Source organism: Eublepharis macularius, chromosome 8, assembly GCF_028583425.1.
Source record: "Eublepharis macularius isolate TG4126 chromosome 8, MPM_Emac_v1.0, whole genome shotgun sequence".
Lineage (NCBI taxonomy): Eukaryota > Metazoa > Chordata > Lepidosauria > Squamata > Eublepharidae > Eublepharis > Eublepharis macularius.
The window spans coordinates 49,785,437-49,805,112 of record NC_072797.1 but is presented as its reverse complement, the minus strand read 5'-3'; the positions used below and the strand labels follow the sequence as shown (position 1 = coordinate 49,805,112).

At 39.4% G+C, this 19,676-nt stretch overlaps 1 protein-coding gene across 10 annotated transcripts in view; it reads left to right on the top strand.

The window, feature by feature from the left end:
* The window catches only part of MEF2C (myocyte enhancer factor 2C), a 199,391-nt gene that overhangs the window by 73,326 nt on the left and 106,389 nt on the right, over positions 1–19,676 (top strand). For 8 of the 10 annotated variants that reach the window (XM_054986356.1, XM_054986353.1, XM_054986352.1 and 5 more), the window contains one exon: positions 9,894–10,087. In XM_054986356.1, the coding sequence (XP_054842331.1) occupies positions 10,034–10,087 (54 nt within the window). In that variant the 5' untranslated portion in view covers positions 9,894–10,033. The remainder of the gene's footprint in view (positions 1–9,893; positions 10,088–19,676) is intronic. The other 2 variants (XM_054986346.1, XM_054986349.1) reach the window with 1 other exon arrangement.

Genomic DNA, 19,676 nt, shown 5'->3' with positions numbered 1-19,676 from the left:
GTTTCTCATCCTCTTGGAGAGGAGTGACAAGAGAAGTGCCTCATGGATCTGTCCTGTGCCTTGTGTTGTTCCACATCCTTATAAATGATATGGATGAAGGAATAGAGAGGTAGCTCATTAAATCTGCAAATGATACTAAATTGTGAGTGGTAGCAAATACAGTAAATAAATAGACGAGAAGCAAAAGCAAAAGGCAACAGAAATAGGGTCAAAACTCTAAATGCAGCTTTTCAGTGGCTTGCATGCAGAGACAAAGAAATCTATTATAATAACCAGTGCAAAGAAATAGAAGAGAACAACAAAAAAGGAAGAACAAGAAACTTGTTCCAGAAGATCTGAGAAATCAAAGAGAAATTCAAGCCACGGCTTGGGATGCTGAAAGATCAACATGGAAACATAGTATCTGATCAGGACAAAATAAAGGAAAGATGGAAACAATACTCTGAAGAATTATACAAAAGAGATGGAAGGATGACAGATACTTTTGATGAAGCATCTTTCGATGAAGAACCAGAAATCCTAGAAAGTGAAGTAAAAGCTGTACTCAAAGCAATTGAGAGAAACAAAGCACCTGCAGTAGATGGAATACCAATAGAGCTATTTCATGCCACAGAAATGGAGTCCATCAGAATCTTAACAAGAATATGCCAACAAATATGGAAAACAAAACAATGGCCTGCAGACTGGAGACGCTCAGTCTACATTCCAATCCCCAAAAAAGGGGATGCCAAGGAGTACAGCAACTATCGGACAATCATATTAATTTCCCATGCAAGCAAAGCGATGCTCAAAATTATACAGCAAAGACTCTTACCATATATGGAACAAGACATGCCAGATGTTCAAGCTGGATTCAGAAAAGGAAGAGGCACCAGAGATCACATTGCAAATTTATGATGGCTAACGCAACATACCAGGGAATTTCAGAAGAAAATCAGTCTGTGTTTTATAGATTAGAGCAAAGCTTTTGACTGTGTGGATTATGAAAAGCATGGAGAGTCTTAAAAGAAATGGGGATGCCACAACATCTGATTGTTTTGATGCACAACCTGTACTCTGGACAAGAAGCTACTATTAGAACAGAATATGGGGAAACAGAACGGTTTCCAGTTGGCAACGGTGTCAGACAAGGATGCATATTATCTCCCTACCTGTTCAACCTCTATGCAGAGTATATCATAATGAAAGCTGGATTAGATCTAGAAGAAGGTGGAGTGAAAATTGGTGGGAGGAACATTAACAATTTGAGATATGCAGATGACACCACATTACTAGCATAAAATAGTGAAGACTTTTGACTGATGAAGGTTAAAGGAGAAAGCGCCAAAGCAGGATTACAACTGACCATCAAGAAGACAAAAGTAATGACTACCGAGGAAATTACACAATATTAAAGTTGGCAATGAGGAAATTGAAGTTGTTCAAAATTTTCTATTCCTTGGCTCAATCATCAACCAACAGGGAGACTGCAGTGAAGAAATCAGAAGAAGATTGAGACTTGGAAGAGCAGGTGTGAGGAAGCTAGATAAGATCCTTAAAGATGAAGATGTCTCTCTGGGAATCAAGATCAAGATAATCCAAACTATAGTATTCCCCATTGCCATGTATGGATGTGAAGGTTGGATGGTAAAAAAAGCTGACAGGAAGAAAATTGATTCATTTGATATGTAGTGCTGGAGGAGCATTTTGCCCATACCATGGACAGCCAAAAAGATAAATAAGTGGGTACTAGATCAAATCAAGGCTGAATTCTCCTTAGAAGCTAAAATGACAACAAGACTAAAGCTATCATACTTTGGTCACATCATGAGAAGACAAGATTGTATTGTCGAAGGCTTTCACGGCTAGAGAACGATGGTTGTTGTGGGTTTTCCGGGCTGTATTGCCGTGGTCTTGGCATTGTAGTTCCTGACGTTTCACCAGCAGCTGTGGCTGGCATCTTCAGAGGTGTAGCACCAAAAGACAGAGATCTCTCAGTCTTTTGGTGCTACACCTCTGAGAGATCTGAGAGATCTCTCTGAGACACTGAGAGCAGCTGTGGCTGGCATCTTCAGAGGTGTAGCACCAAAAGACAGAGATCTCTCAGTCTTTTGGTGCTACACCTCTGAGAGATCTGAGAGATCTCTCTGAGACACTGAGAGATCTCTGTCTTTTGGTGCTACACCTCTGAAGATGCCAGCCACAGCTGCTGGTGAAACGTCAGGAACTACAATGCCAAGACCACGGCAATACAGCCCGGAAAACCCACAACAACCATCAGAAGACAAGATTCTCTGGAAAAGTCAATAATGCTAGGAAAAGTGGAAGGCAGAAGGAAAAGAGGAAGACCTAAAACGAGATGGCTTGACTCAATAAAAGAAGCCACGTCCTCCATTTTGCAGGATCTGAGCAAGTCTGTTAAAGATAGAACGTTTTGGAGGTCTTTCATTCATAGGGTCACCATAGGTCAGAGCAACTTGACAGCATATAACACACACACGGCAAATACAGTAGAAGACAATCTAGATTCAGGATGATTTGAAAGGCTGGAAAATGAATTTCAACAGAGAGAAATGTAAAGTTCTGTAGGTGGGAAATAGATGAGACTTGCCTTGGCAGTAGTACATGTGTAAAGGAGTTTTAGTAGATCATAGGTATGATAGAAGAAAATTGTCTTGGCAGTAGTACATGTGAAAAGGATCTAGGGGTCTTAGCAGATCATACACTGAATATGAGATAGCAGTGTGATGTGGTAGCTAAAAAGGCAACTGTGATTTGGAGCTGCATCAACAGAAGTATAGTGTCTGGGTCACAAAAAGTAATGGTATCCCTTTACTCTGCTCTGGTTAGACCTCACCTGGAGTACTGTGTTTTGGGCACCACAGCATAAGAAGGATGTTGACAAGCTGGAACAAAAGAAGGCAACAAAGATGGTGAGGGATCTGGAGACAAAGTCCTGTGAGGAAAGGTTGAAGGAGCTGGGCATGTTTAGCCTGGAGAAGAAATGACGGAGAAGTGATATGATAGCCATCTTCAAGTATTTGAAGGGCTGGTACATAACAGATGGAGCGGAGATGTTTTCTCTTGCCCCAGAGGGTTGGATCAGAACCAACAGGTTAAAATTAGGTCAAAAGAGTTTTTGGATAACCATTAGGAAGAACTTCTGGATTGTTAGAGCAGATTCTTAGTGGAACCGTTTTCCTCAGGAGGTGATGGGCTCTCCTTTGGAGATTTTTAAGAACAGGCTAGATGGCCATTTGACAGCAATACTGATTCTATGACTCAGTATGAATTTAGGTAGATCGGGAGGGGAAGGGCCAGGAAGGAATGAGCTGGCGCTAAGCTCTCATGGCCCTTTCTTATATGCACAAGGTAATACTGATTGTCACTTTGGGGGAAGGAATTTTCCCCCAGGCCAGATTGGCCCGGGATCCTGGAGGTTTTTTGGAGTCCCTTTCAGCTCTGAGTTTTTATATTTACTGCTAACACTTCAATTTGTGCAAGGGCCCATTGAAAACCATTAATCTAGCTCAAATGGAAGCTTTAGGGGAAGATGAAGTACACTCTGCTGCATACAAAACCTATTCATAGGATCCAAGCAATGATAAATCCACATGGTTGCACGGATGGTTCATTTTGTGTTGAAGCCTTTGAATTACAGAACATGAAGCTACTGTGAAATTGTAGAATATTTTTAGGATTTGACTATTAGCACACAGCAGAATCTGTGGCTGTTTTCCACAAGAAACCTACAATAGTGGACATTTTTGTTCTTTATTCATGGCAATATACTCTGGTTTAGTTATAAAAGAATTACTTTGGTTGTATATTAATATAATTTCTTTGTTTTGCTCACAAGAGAATATGACATTACGAATAAGGCTGTACTGTAAGATACTTTGAAAGAGACAGGTGCTATAGACTATTTTACTGGGTACTGTCTGTTGATGTAGTCGTGCTCCTTCAATGTCATTTCTGCATTGTTAGAGGTGTCATGTTTTATTACTTATGCTTTGTTTCAGCAGTGTTTCATCTCTGTGTTCGGATTTGTTTGTTTTCAAATTTCTGTAACTTCTATCCTATTGTATTTGTCCACTGAATGTTGTAGCTGTTGATCATATTGTATTTGCTCATTTAATGCTTTATTGATAATATTAACTTGCAGTATGTAACTTAGGTTTGAGTAAGAAAGATGGACAATCCATGAATCAGTCAGTCAGTCAGTCAATCAATCAATCTGTGCTCTGAAACTTAAACAACAACTACAAAAACATTCAATTTATATACTGTGCTTCAGGACAACCTAATGCCCACTCAGGGTGGTTTACCAAGTATGCTATTATTATCCCCATGACAATCACCGTCTGAGGTGGGTGGGGCTGAGAGAGCTCTGGAAGAGGTGTGATTGATCCAAGGTCACCCAGCTGGCTTCAAATGGAGAAGTGGGGAATCAAAGCTGGTCTCCAGCCACTCTTAACCACTACACCAAACTGGTTCTCATATATATATGGAACACACTTTCACTATGCAGAACGTCTTATCTCCAATAACTGAAAAATGAGTGGTTACAAAGAATACAAAATGTATTATAATAACCTGTTATATTTTTATTCTGGCAATTAATCCAATGAGTGTGGGACAGTGTACTTGGTTCTTCATTCTGTTTATTCTCACAATAATCCTTTGATGTGGATTATGCTGAGACAGGGTAACTGCGCCAACATGAGCAGGCTCTATGAACCAAGACTTCCCCAATTCTTATACCACATTAGTTCTTTCTTTCTTTCATGAACATATAGATTTTCTGGACTGTACTAGGTATTCTACATAGCTAAAACAAGCAAGTTTCTGCCCATCGCACGCTCTCCAAGTGGTTTTCTTTAATCTAATTTTTACTTACAGGTTCATGACGGTTGTGCTAAACTTCCTGTGATAAAACATTTGCTCTTCTGAGATAAATTGAGTAGATTAAAATAAAATCCCCCACACAACGTTTAATGTGGTAATCCAGCCAAAAGATCAAAACACATAAATATACGTTAATGTTAAATTTCTGAATTGGAATGTTCAGGACAGATGTTTGAAATCTTAAAATGACTCAGATTTGTCTTTTGTTGATGTTGTTTTTATATAAGTGGCTTTCTACCAGAATTAGATTACTGTACAGTATGCTGTTTTGTATGGTGCAGTTCTAGTGCTGCGGTAATGACATCTAGTGTATAATTGTATAATGAAAAGTTGCTTTTTGAGGATCAGATTTTAGTTATATCCATCTGTGAGGAATTCCAGGGGGGAACAGTTATGACAATGCCCGTGCAAGCTTTTCCATATTAAACTAATCACTGGATTAGCAGTGCACCATGCCTCAAAATCAGTTGTCTAGCAGAGGTTAGAGAGAGGAGCTTGGATGAGGGAATCCCAGCTTCACATCCCCAGTCAATTGAGAAACTCTGTAGGTAGAGAAATCTCTTGATCTGATCCATCCTGCAAAGTGATTTTGTAGGCAGCAGTCCTATTCACATTTTCTTGGAAGTAAATCCCATTCCTATCAATGGAATGTAATTCTAATAAACTTGATTAGGATAAAGCTGCACAATGGTGTTTTAAGCCCGTTTGAAGAATAACAGGAAGCATGTAGCAAGACATTAGAAATTAATTGCCATATCAAACAGTAGATTGTAATAAAATAAAAATGGCCCTCATATTTTGATACTGTCTTCTTTAATTCATAGTCCTATACAAAAGTACTTCAGTAGAAGCTTTATCCAAATCGAACTAAGTTTGCCTGTTTGTCCTCACGTAGTTGTTCTCTTGGACTGTCCGATGTCCATGTGGCCTTTTTTTGGAGGGCTCATGGCAAAGAATAGGAGATCCCCTGTTCATACTTTTAAAGGGGCAGATTTTGTTTTAAAAAATTGCTTCTAGAGCATAAGTTTTTAAAGGAAATTTTAACATGTAATGACTGTATGCTTTGGATATGTGCAGCTCTGGCAGAACAGAAAAATCTTTATGGCCTGCCTGTTGCTTTTGTAATGAAAGCTGACATCACTGGCACATATTCAGTAAGTTTTCCTCTGGCTGCTGTCTTATTTATAAATTAAATATTTAGATTCCTCCGTTTTGATACTTCTTCTTGCCCCGTGGGTGACTTGTTCAAAGGGCTCTCTGTCTGGGGTGTTGCAGCAGAGAGGATTCAGAAAGTTCTGTTCAGAGGAGGAAGTGGAGAGTTTTGGTTCCCATTTTGCCCTTCTGGAACAGTTTAAGGAAGGAAGCACCTTTACACCTTTTATTGTTCGTGGTTGCTGACATCATCTCCTTCCCTGACCACTCAGTGCGTGTTTCCTGCCATTCTGTCAAGATTCTTCCGTGTAACTGAGTGGGAGGGAGACAGAGGAGGGATTGTGTGTGAGAGGGGGCGAGCAAAGACTGGGCAACTGCCCTGCTGTATCTGTCCACTAGACTCTCCCCTCAACTATGCCTTTACCAAATATCATAAAGTGAACAGAAGCCCGCCAAAATGAAGTTCCTGTTTTTAGTAAGCAGTCTGATTTTCTTTTTAAAAGAAGTGTTTGGGTTTCAGAAAGGGGGGGGGGAAGCAGAAGACTAATTCTGCAGTGTGTACTTTGAATTGTTTTTTTTAAAAAAAATGCATTTGTTTACATTTACCTCTGTCATTATAATGGATAACTCCTTTAATGTAGGTATTATTTTGACAGGGATTCTGGAATAATTTTAACTTTCCATGTAACTTGTTTTGGTTAGTGTACATTTCAGAACAGTCAGGAGTTTTGCAGTTTTACTAACAAATTTTGTATATATCCTAGAAGATAATTTTAAGCAGTTTACAGCTCTGGGGTATCTTTGAAAACTTCCTGGGGCATCTAGTTGTGGACCTCTAGCATTCTGATTGGCACAGTTCTTTTAAAAAGTTGGAAGGTTTATGGCTTATGACTCAGTTCATCCCATGATGTCTGTGACTAACTACTTTCAGTGTGGTTTGGTATATCGCTGTGAGACCTTTTATGTTTGCCTGTATATACACATAATAAGAGACATGCACCATACACTTGGGGACTGTTGAGAAATTGCTCGAAAGCGCGCGCGCGCGCGCACACACACACACACACCAGTATTAGTGAAATAGAGGCAAGTGAAGGCAAAAATTGTAATCAGTCACAGGAATGGAGACATGTCATTAGACTGCAGAAAAAGCAAATCTTTTGAAACTCCTTTACCACCCCACCCCAATCTGTTTTAAAAAATAGCTAATAAAACTGTAGTATTTCTGTGCTGTTGTAGACATATATGGGTGTGTGTGTGTGTTAGCGTGTGTGTTGATGAAAACAGTTAACACACTGTTCTTGTTCCTCAACCTTCCTATATATAAGGAACAACAACATAATAATTGGAATCAATGCTTCCTTTCTAAATCCTGTGCGCTCCCTCCCCCACCACTTGTCAACAGATTGTTTCTGCAAATGGAAACAATGGTTTAAATTCATCTCTTAAGTTACAATGATGTAAATTTGGAGTTCTCTCAGCCAGTGGGCTTACCCTAGATTTATGTCTGCTGGGTCCAAGACGTGTTAGAAAGACTATTTTAAGAATATTTTATGTAGCTGCTGAATACTTAGCGTTCTTGACACTGAGCTGTTTATATATTTTTTTCCATTTTCTGAAAGGTCAGTATGAAATGTGGAACTGATAGTTGTGTGGGAGGGAGTCACCATGCTGTTACTTCACCAGGGGCTCTGCTTACCCATCCTAACAGACAGGAGTGTCAGCATTCAGTGATTACACACACACACACACACACACACACAATATCTCATTCAGAATCTCGATCTGTAAAGCAGCTCTCATCCTAGCTAACCTTGTCACCACTTCTCTAATCTGTTCACTCTGACCTTCTACCCTCAACAGAATAAGAGCTTAGGCAGGCGTAGGGCTGTAAGCCGATACTGCCTCTGGCTCCACGTGAATGAAAGGAAGGGAAATTGTTCCATATGCATTTGCTGTGGATTAGTCTATTAGCTTACTATTGTGGAGAAAGCCTGTTAGACTCCTTTGGGTCCTGCACGTACATGAGAATTACCTGGCTTTTTCTATGAGAGGTAAGCCTGACTGTAAGGAATGGAAGTGGGAGGGGAGGATATCACAAGTAAACAGACCTCTCAAAAGAATCGGGAAAATATTCAGAAACAGCCAAGTTATCCACCAGCAAGCCTCATAGAATATCCAAGTTTGTCTTAGAATATATAACTTCCTTTCGTTTAGCATCGGCACTTGTTCTGTGTTTAAGATGAATGGGATCAGATGACGTGTCAACTAAAACTGTATCAAAGTTAGTGAACTGTGTAAAATGGGTAAAAATGTTGAAATGTGTTGTAATGATGCATGTTGCACATTTATCTATCTTGGGCATTATGTTATAAAGTGATAAATATGTCAGATTAAGAGTCCGTAGTGCACTACCTGATTTTTGTTTACTTTAAGAATTCACTGTGCTATGTGTGAGAGAGAACGGTATTCCCTTTATTTTATTTTATTTTGGAGATCCCGAGTCAAAGAACAGCAATAAAATACATTTCTACAGAGAACTTAAAATCAGAATAAAAATCAGCTTTTCAACTTGAGTAGCACTAAATTACATTCAAATAATAGGGGTTTCCTGGAGAGGACCTCAGTTTAGCGTTTCATAACTTTAGGTACATTTATTAGGTGGGTTACAAGAGCACCAGATAGAAGCAAGCAAGGAAAACAAGGGCCATAACTTGAATTGTAAAATTTCAGCATAATTTGGATTAGGAAATAGTTTTGTGCTAGAGAAAACCAAATCTTTCAAGAATTAAATTTATATTCATTAATATCTCATTGTTTTTATGTCTTGAAATCTTTCCATTCTGTCCTGCTGATGACAGAAGACATGATAGATTCCAAAATAATAGTTGAAGGTGTTTGTTTCTTATATGTAGCCAGCACATAGATGTAATTTATGATCACTGATATACTTTTTTTAACCTTGAAAGTGTGTTATTTATATAATGTATAGCAGTTTAGAGCTAATCTTGTGGTGTATGGCATTTTTGTATTAGAAACATATTGTCATGTTTTATGAGCTTTCTTTTACAATTATGACTTTTCACAATGTGATTAATTTTTTCCTCCCACAGTGGTAAGGACTATTGCCTGGAATTTATTAACAGCCATTCTTTATTAGCATGTTCATTGTAGATGGGCACATACACAAAAGCCCTTAGTCTATAGAACAAAATTTGAAATGTAATGGAATCTGGTTTTCTCTTAACATATTTTAGCTCTGATAGTTATATTTCTTTAAACAAGAAATATAAGATTAGAGGATTTAAATTTCAGTTGATGTTTCTCATATATCAAATGGTGTTTTAATAATGGTCTATCCTATTTGCATAATAAGAAACATTATCGCCTCTTCTGTTTTCCTTCAAAAGTGAATTAGGTTGATTGCTTAGCTTGCACAGGTATAGAAAGGTTCATTAACTCCCTGATTTAGGCAATTTTTCATATTTTCCAAGGAAGTATTACTGAATAGAGAAATTTGCATCTTAGGGAATATTGAGAACATGCTCATAAGCTGCTTTAGCAGTGTCTTGAAAAGTTTGACACTTTATACATAAGCTTCTATGTTCCCTTGAAATTAACTTCCAAATAACTGTGTTTAGGATGAAATATCACAGTTATGAAAAATTCAGTTTAAATGAAATTACTATTGCTTAAACCCTTATTGACTTTATTCCTAAGATAGTTGTTTCTTTAACTGTTTGACACACTAAATTGCACTTAAGGCCAATTGGTATAGTATCAGGAGTATCATTGTTCTATTAGGCTGATTGCTTTTTCTCAGTAACTCCTAACTATTCATTTTGTGTACTTAGCAGGAACGGATGCAGGGGTCTGTGAATTGAATCGTGTAAGTGCTGAAGAAGGAGTCTTGGTTTGAGGAAACAGGAAAGAGGAAGGAAAGAGAAGAAAATACATAAGTGTAGGAACGAAAGAGAGAAGAAAAACGGGGACTATGGGGAGAAAAAAGATTCAGATCACGAGGATTATGGATGAACGTAATAGGCAGGTAAGTTGCAAAATTATCCTTTTTGTATTAAGTCATATCATAGCATAAAATAGACCTGGGTTACTCATCAATAAAGACCAGAAGACATCACATCACATTTGTGATATATGAACCTTAATATTAACTGTTTTTCTTTGGGAAGTTTCAAGATACCTAGTCTGCATGTTTTACAAGTGTTTTGTTATGTTCTATCATCATCATATACCTTTGTTGGCATAATTTATGTTCTATCACTGATACAACACAAGATCCTAATGCTTAAGATATATATATCTGTTTGTGCACATGTGTGCATGCATGCATAAATATGTTTACAGTGGGTATGGCCTGAGTGCAGTTTTTTGAAAGATGGGTACAAATTCACAACTTGGTCACTACATAGCATTATTAATGATGGAGGTTACAATGAACTCGATAAAATTCATAGTTGGAAGGTTTTTATAGAGTAGGCTCCCTTTTATCATTTGTGAATAGCTATATCTGTGTACATGTGAACTGTATGGATTCAGATTGGGGCCATGCCTGTTGCAGTTTATCATTGCTGATAGTTATACGTTGTGAATCAAATAAATAGCATTGACTATGGTTCTTGTGTCCAAATCTGTCAAAAACTAGAATTTTTCACAATAAAATGTTCAGGATACCAGATAATCTTTAATGCTAATAATAAATCCGACACCAATACTGTAACCATAAGCAGAAATCAGTTGTTAAGGACCTTAAGGTTAAGGCTTCAGTTATTGGTCTCTTAAATTAGAATTGACTACATTATAAATCAGAAATGTAGTCCACAAATACAAGCATGAACAAAAGTACACAGTTATAACTAATTGCCTATTAAAGAAGTGGCTTCTGTCTGTGCTATAATTTATTTTTCATGTATTGACACACAACCTAGAAATGTGATATATTATGATGATAAATTATTGCACATTTTTCTCATTTTTATTTTTTTTTACATTGCAGAACTAATGCTTTGTCTTTAAGATCTAAAGGCCTTGATCCAGAATTAGTTGCAAGAAACAAGGTGTTGCTTATGACTTGCAACTGGTGGTTAATAACCACATGAATTATTCACACATGGCATATGCATGGCAAGTCTGCTAGAACGACATAGTCCCATCTGCTCTATACAATGCTAATGTTGATTCCACGCACATTAGGCTCTGTATATACAGTTTGAAATATACTGGAAACTACATGTGTAGCCCGCAGTTACAGACATCCACTTGGGAGAAGAATCCATGCATATATAACTCTGTTGCATACTTAACTCCATGAAGTATAATTGTTACTTGGATCTTCATGGTAGAAAAATGATGTTTCTAGTAAATGTATTCCGGACTTACATATATGTCTTGTTGCTCTGGATCAAATTATGGCAAAATCAAACCATATTATTTGTTTTAATTGTTTATACTTGGAATGTAGATTAAATAGTGAGATGTGATCATTACACATTTGTATTTCAAAGTATGCCTAAATTAATTTATTGTGGGAAAGGATTAATATTTCCATTAATTTCTAAGACTCATAATGTTAACATGCCATTTATGCCCTGAAAGTTTGTTTTGAATGCCACCAATCTGACATTTTTAATAATGAGTCATTCATTAGAGAGAGTTTGAGATTTTCAAAATGAGGAAAGTATTTCTGAAAGCTTGTGTTTCTTTCTACTGTTATTTTCACCACAGGGTAGAATCTGCTCTTTACCAGAATGGGGCATCCCATGGGCATTGTACAGTCAAAGTTAACTATGTTTGTTCCCATTTCATTTTGTTGGAAAGCATTCTCCTTGAAATCAATGGGGAAATTTTGGCTGATAGTCTTGTAATATTATTATTAATATCTCCTCCACTTAAAATCTTTCCCCCCTTTAAAAAAAAAATAATAATAATTTTCTGCTTCCTTGGTGTCATGTACTTTATGCAAACATGGCATTTTCATAACCTAATGTTGCTTCTGGCATCTTGTTTGTCTTACATGTTAAACTGTACTATTGTAGGACAGTACTGTTTCTTTTACACTCAAATACACTTGAAACAACTCTAGAGAAACCATAGATCTGTACAAATAGGCATAGTTTGTCATTTTAGACATTATAATTTTGAGGTTTGTGTATTAATAGTTAAAAGTGGTGAGATAAGCAGCTATACAGAATTCTATTAAGTTCTATTCAGTTTTGAACAAGCTCAGAAGCTCACAGGAACAAGATTGATGTCCCCTATTATGGGATGGTGTTAAATACTTTTGAGTCCTCCTGTTGATTGCAGTGGGATGCTCAACTCTCACCATCAAATGGGACTTAAATACAATTAACTTTGTATTATGTCCATCTTAGGCACTGAATGTACGCCAACAATCTGACTACAGTGATTTCTGTAGAACAACTTTGGACTTATTTCCAGGCCTGGAAATGGAACCTGTCCTGGCCTCACAGGCTTATGCTAAATCTTGACAAATAATAATATCCTTTAGCAAAAGAGATGTCAACTGTTCTTTCAGTATCATTCTGTTTCTGTTTAACCATGAAATGCCAATATCTTGCTGTTCATCATACTGGTTTAAAAATCACCAAATTAAAAGATAACAGTTTTTCTGTCTTTGAAAATTTAGGGTCTTACTGCTCTCATATTAGCCCTTTTCACTGTCTAACTTTATGAATATTAGAATTGTTTGACTAGTTTTTTTTTAAAAAAATAGTAACAGATTCACAAGACCTCAGTTGTATTTAAACTATCGGGGGAAAAGGTAGTAGTGTTAAAAATATCTTACACAGTTTTTGGAATTCTCAGAAGTAGTTTTGAAATTATGCCAGTAATGATGACAACTGAATGTGTTTGTGAGGTACCGCTAAATCACAGCAGACTTAAGGCTGTCCCTTAAGAGACTTAAGACTTAAGGCTGTCCCTTAAGATTCTCAAGGCAAGAGCCTAACACAGGTGATTTGCCAGTGCCCGCCTCTGCATAGTAGAGACCTTGGATTTCCTTAGTGGTCTCCCATCCAAGCACTAATCAGGGCCAACCCTGCTTAGTGTCTGAGATCTGGCAACATCAGGCTAACTTGGACCAAGCAGATCAGGGTTGATTACTGCATAGGTCTGGCTTTTGAACAAATGTGTGACTTAATGTTGTCAGGCTATGGATGACAGGATATGGTAAACAGATCCCTGGACCATTGCAGCAAGACGTAGGTTCTTGGTTAAATGGCTTTTATTCAGAAATCAGATCATTTCCATATATATGTCCATAGAGCTACTCAGAAGCAAGGTAAGCATCTAAGCAGCAAGAGTAAAAGTTGACAGGAATGACATCATGTGAAAGAGACTTCTCTTTTAACATTCAAGTCTGCTTTTTTTCCCCCTCCCAATCATAAACAAGATTTTGGCGTTCTTCTTGTGTGAGAATGTTTCACATATTTGTAATATCAAGTTGAGTCACTAGAAAACAAGATATAGCAAAGTCTGAGAGGGAGTAGCATACAAGGTAAGAAACACTGGAAGCTGGTGCAGTTCATTAGATAAACACCTGTGGAAGCCTGTGAAAGAAATCGCTATGGCATTGGTAAAATGACATCGAGTTACAGCAGGATACATTGGTTCAGAACAAAAGGATAATTAAAATCGGCATGGATGGGGCACAGACATGACATTTCTTCCTCCCTAAAGATGGCCCCTCTCCTCAAAGGCCAGGTGTTCAGGATAACGTTTATGGAAGTTTGAAATCAGTCTGGGGGCATTCATATGGGATTGCTCCACCCATTCTCAGTAAGATTCATCAAACTTTCGACCTGACCAGGTAGCAAAGTTTGTTGTGTTTAATTTTAGAGTGTAGGATTTCCTCCACTTCATAGTGAATATGTCCATCCACCAGCATTGGATGTGGAGGTCCCCTTTCTGGATGCCACTGATCAGGTGGGGGAGCCTTTTTTAGAAGACTGAAGTGGAATACTGGGTGGATTTGTTTCAAATTCCTTGGGAGTTCAATTTCTACAGTCACATCATTGATTAACTTGTTTACAGGAAAATGGTCTAGATATCTCCATCCCAGTTTTTTGCTAGGTTGTTCCCCTTTTATGTTTTTGGTGGAGATGTATACAAAGTCTCCTGGTTGTAGTTTCCATTGCTCTGAGCGTTTTTTGTCAGAAATTTTTTTGTAGTCCTCTTTTGCTTTGTCCAAAGTCTTTTGGATGATTCCCCATTGGGAAGTTAAATTAGTCCACCATTCCTCCAGGTCTCCCACCTGTTGGGAGTTTGGGGTTGCAGAGAAAGGCAAGGCGTTTCCTTCATATCCATGTACTACTTTAAATGGGGTGGCTCCTGTTGAGCTATGTACTGAGTTGTTATATGCATATTCGGCCAAATCAAGAAAATCAAACCAATCATCTTGTTGATAGTTAATGTAGCATCTTAGAAACTATTCAAGCACTTGATTTGTGTGTTCGGATTGTCTGTCGCTTTCGGGATGGTAGGCGGAGCTAATTCCTTGTTCGATCCCCACAAGTTTAAGAAGCTTCCGCCAGAAGTTGGCAATGAATTGTGGACCTCGGTCGGATAGTATCTGATTAGAAACGACTGCAGTTTTACTACATGCTTTAGGAAGAGGCTGGCTAGTTTCTTCGCTGTAGGAATTGTAGTACAAGGAATAAAATGAGCCTATTTTGAAAAGAGATCCACTACAACTAATATGACTGTGTGTCCTTTGGAGGGGGGAAGATCAGTAATAAAATCCATTGAAATCACAGCCCATGTTTCTAAAGGTTGTAAGAGTCCAGGAGGTTCCCCCTTCCTAGATTTTCCCATTATACATACTGAGCAGGACGATACGTATTGAAACGCATCTTTTCTCATTGCTGGCCACCAAAATTGTCTTTGTACTAAGTGTAGAGTTTTAAGTTATCCAAAATGTCCAGTGGTTTTAACATCATGGCATTGGTGCAAGATTTCTTTCTTTAAAGTAAGTGGGATGTAAAGTTTTCCCCCTGCCCTGTACCAGTGGCCATCCCCCTCCTGTTTCAGTTAGGCTTTGGGCACATTTCCCCCCTCCTTTTCGGTCTCAGTTTTTATTCTCTCTCCCCATTCTGAGAGATCAGGTTTCATGCTGCTTTGCGTTTTTGCGTCTTGGCTACGTGTCATCACTGCTCTCCAATTGAGCTGGTGAGAAAACTGTATCAATTATCTGGGTTCAACTGCCCAGGGAAGGAACTTAGGAATTCCCGCCCAGGGAATTTAGAGAATTCCGCCCACCTTAACTGTTTGGCATTCAGTTTACATAGGGTGCATAGTGCCTCTAAGTTTTTGTGATCAGTCCATACTTCAAAAGATACTTTAGCCCCCTCTAGCCAATACTGCCAGGTTGTAAGTGCTAATTTCACTGCAAAAGATTCTTTCTCCCATACGCTCCAATTGCATTCAGTCTCAGAGAATTTTTTAGAAATGTATGCATAGGGGTGCAGTTCCCCCTCATCGCTGAGTTGCAAGAGCACCCCTCCCCCGCTGTGGTGTCACTCACATCCACTTGGACTATAAATTTCCAGTTCTCATCAGGGTGCTCTAGAACCGATTCAGAAATAAACAGGTTTTTTAGGTTTTCAAAAGCCTCTTGGCAATCTGCTGTCCAGTTTAGTTTGACACTCGCCTTTTCCCTTTGCAGTTCCTTCTCCTTTGTTTTTAACAAGTCTATTAAGGGGAGGGCGATTTGAGCAAAGTTCTTTATTAAGGGTCTGTAAAAGTTAGCAACCCCTGGGAACGACTACAATTGTCTTTTTGTTTTGGGGGCCTCCCACTCCACTACAGCTTGGACTTTTGTCGGGTCCATTTTCAGTCCTTGGTGGGAGATTCAGTACCCCAAAAAATCCAGCTCCTCTTTATGAAATTCACATTTAGACAATTTCACTGGCAGTTTGTCTTTCTTTAAAACGGTCAGTACCTTTCTGACCAATTCCACATGGGATTCTTTATCAGCAGAATAAATCAACACGTCATCTAGATAAACAACCACACCTTTGTACAGGTATTCATGCAGCATCTCGTTGATTAGGTTCATGAACACACCTGCCACCCCCTGTAGGCCAAAAGGCATTACGAGGTGCTTGAACTGCCCTAAGGGGGTGTTGAATATGGTTTTCCACTCATCCCCCTCTCTTATCCTCACTTGGAAATAAGCATCTTTTAAGTCCAGTTTCGAAAAGATTTTACCTTGCGCCACCACACTGAGCAAGTCTCTAATTAAGGGAAGGGGGTATGCATTCGACATGGATACAGCATTTATTCCTCAGTAATCAGTACACAGTCTTAGCCTCCCATCTTTCTTTTTGCGAAATAACACAGGCGCCGCATGGGCGGAGCTAGCAGGTTGGATGAATCCCCGCTCCAGGTTTTTATCAATGAACTCTCTCAGTTCCTTTCTTTTGGCTGGGCTCATCGAGTACAATTTTCTCTTAGATAACAATTCCCCTGGAATGAGTTCAATAGCACAGTCCATGCCTCTATGAGGGGGTAGCTCATCAGCTTCTTTTTCATCAAACACTTGCTTTAAATCTCGGTATTCGGAGGGAATGGCTTCTGTGGTTAATAACACAGTCTCTAATGGGGAGGGTGCCTCCCTGCCCCACACTTTAGTCCATGCATGTTTTGCACAATGATCTCCCTTAAAGACCACCATCCCTGTGGACCATTTGATGTATGGGTCATGGTCCCATAGCCAACGACTTCCCAGTACCAAGGGATATTTAGCCACATTGCTGACTATATATGCTCGATTCTCCCAATGGTCTCCCATGCACGTAGGGGTAAGTGCCATTTTGTAGGGTGCAGGATGCATATTGGACCCGTCCATTTGTTCAAATACTATAGGGTTTTGAGTTCTATTAGTTCCAAGCCCAATCCATTAACCAAGTCTGGCGATATTAAGTCCCGGGAACATCCAGAATCTATTAAGGCTTGCACCCTCACATGAGTTCCCTTTTTCGGATTTAGTAACATCACGGGCATAAACAGTATGGCCCCTCTTTCTCTCACCTTTGGTGGTTTGGGTTCCTTAGAGACGTGCTGCCGGGACCTGTTCACGGCAGGTCTGTCTCATTTCCTGCCAGCGGGGTGAAATCCTCTTTGGCTTCTTTTGGTGTGGGTGTCTCGGTATTTCCGGGACTCTCATCGGCATCCAAACCAGTCTCCAGCTTCCCATGTTTTGGGCCCAGTTTCCAACCCGGTGGTTTAGGAGCTCCTGTGGGTTTGGGTACACTTTGGCTCTTTCCCCCCTGCACCGCCCTTCCAGGGCATTGTGCTGCAAAATGTCCCATGTCCCCACAGTTGAGGCATAGTCCTTGTCTCCATCGTTCTTCTCTCCCAGTCATGGAGATAGGAGCTTTTGGACCCAGCACAGTACAGCCCCTGTCTGCAGTGGTCAGTCTTCTCACCCCAGCGTGCTGTTGTATTCTAACAAGTTTTAGTACTTGAGTTCTATTTTCAACCTCACATGCCAACTGGATCCAACCTAATAGGGTTTGTGGGTCATCCTGCATTAATGCTCTATCTAGCAAGTCAGCATTTAATCCATTTCGGAAAAGTTCAATTTTTACTTCCTCATGGTAGCCCTGTACCTTGGTGGCTAGTTGTCTAAATTCAGCAGCGTATTCCCTGACGGTCCTGGACCCTTGTCTGATGGTTCTGAGCTTTGTTCTAGCTCTCTCCCCTTCTAGTAGGTCATCAGATTGGGCTTTGAGTGCATATACAAAAGCATTTAAGTCATGCAGCTCAGGTGCTCCCATGTTATGCAGGATCACATACCACTCGGCTGCCGCCCCTTCTATTCGAGATTCCAGGTGACTCACCCGACTGTGTTCTGAAGGAAACAAATGTCCCCAATCTTGGATCATTAAAATTGGCATGGATGGGGCTCAGACATGACAAAGGTAACACAAACTTGCTATAGTTGTAATGTGTTGGAAGTTAGAATCATGGATAAATTAGGAGTCAAAGATGAGGTTCTCAACAGTGTGTTACCCCATGTGGTATCTGTAAGAACACATTCTTTGATCTAGGTCAGAATTTTGACTGTCCTTACTTAATCTACTCCAGAATTTACAGTAGACGAGAAGGGGAAAAAAGAAGTTCCAGAAGCAAATTAATGTAGTTGTTGCTATAACTCTGGTAGAGAAGGAATCTTCTGTTCTAAAGTTGCTGCCTCCCATTTTCCATTAATGCAAGAGCTTGGAAGTACATGCCTAAAGCAGGTCTCCACCTTGAGCATGTGGTTGCCAACCTCTAGGTGGAGCCTGGAAATCTCCCATATTTGCAATTCATGTCCAGACTACAGAGATCAGTTCCTCTGGAGTATATGGCGGCTTTGGAGGGTGGACTCCATGGCTTTTATTTCCTGCTGAGGTCCCTCCCTCCAAAAACTGTCCTCCCCCAATCTCCACCTCCAAATATCTAGGAATTTTTTAAATATATGAAATACAGGGGAGAGGAGGCAGGCAGAACAAGGTTCTTATTCTCCAGCCCATTAATTGATTCTTCCTGATCAGTCCTTATAGATACTCCCTGTTCTTACATTCCTACTATGTAGGCAGATGTGGAGTTGGATGCCATTTAGTTCTGTCTTGATCCCATGAAGGGAAATAAAGATTTTGTATTATAAGTAGTGTGAGATAAGTAGAGATTTCCCCTCTCCTTGATGCCTCCTTCTCCTCTTACTTTTTCACTCCATTTGCTTTCTACATTCTCCCCTCGTTTCCTTTTGTTAACTGCCTTTTTTCCTCCCTGGCCCTCTGACTGCAGTGGCTGAAAGTCAGCAGGTACTTTCCCCTTCCCTGCTCCTGCCTCTCCTTCCCAATGCATCTTTCCATTGTTCAAGGTTCCAGACTCTCCCCCCATGCCTTCTGCCAATTGCTTTGCTCCTTCAGCTGAGCTCCCTTTTTAATGTTTTCACATACCATTTTTCTCCTTGCCGTACACCCAGCCCAACCAGTCATTTGGCTCTTCCCCTCAACTTGCGCAAATCCTTGTTGTGCCCTTCTACCCCTCACACATCCAGGAATTGCTTTCTCCCTCTCCTTAATTATCAAAGTTTATCTCCCTTTAAGTTTTCCCATGCATGCTTTTTCTCCATCACTACTTTTTTGTGGGAGTTATCCCCCAGTATTTTAAAAACACCCCCAGGTTTGTTAATGTTTATTATGGTCCTAAGACCAGCATACAGATTAGTCAGAAAGAAAATTCAGTTTAATAGAAGAGATCAATTTTAACAACTTTTGAGATGCAAATCCTGTAGCTTAAGAATTAATGCATAGAATTTACCAACCTGGCATGTAATCATAACATTTTTATCAGATAAAAAACAGTGAAGCCTTGCTTTATTGATAGTTATATAACCATATCAGATACTGGGATAATAAATCTAAGACTCCCAGGTTTGCAGAAATACTCTACAGCCCTAAATGGCCCACTTGTAGATTTTTATATATTATATATACACATGGGAGTTAGCCGTGTTAGTCTGTAGTAGCAAAATCAAAAAGAGTCCAGTAGCACCTTTAAGACTAACCAATTTTATTGTAGCATAAGCTTTCGAGAATCAAGTTCTCTTC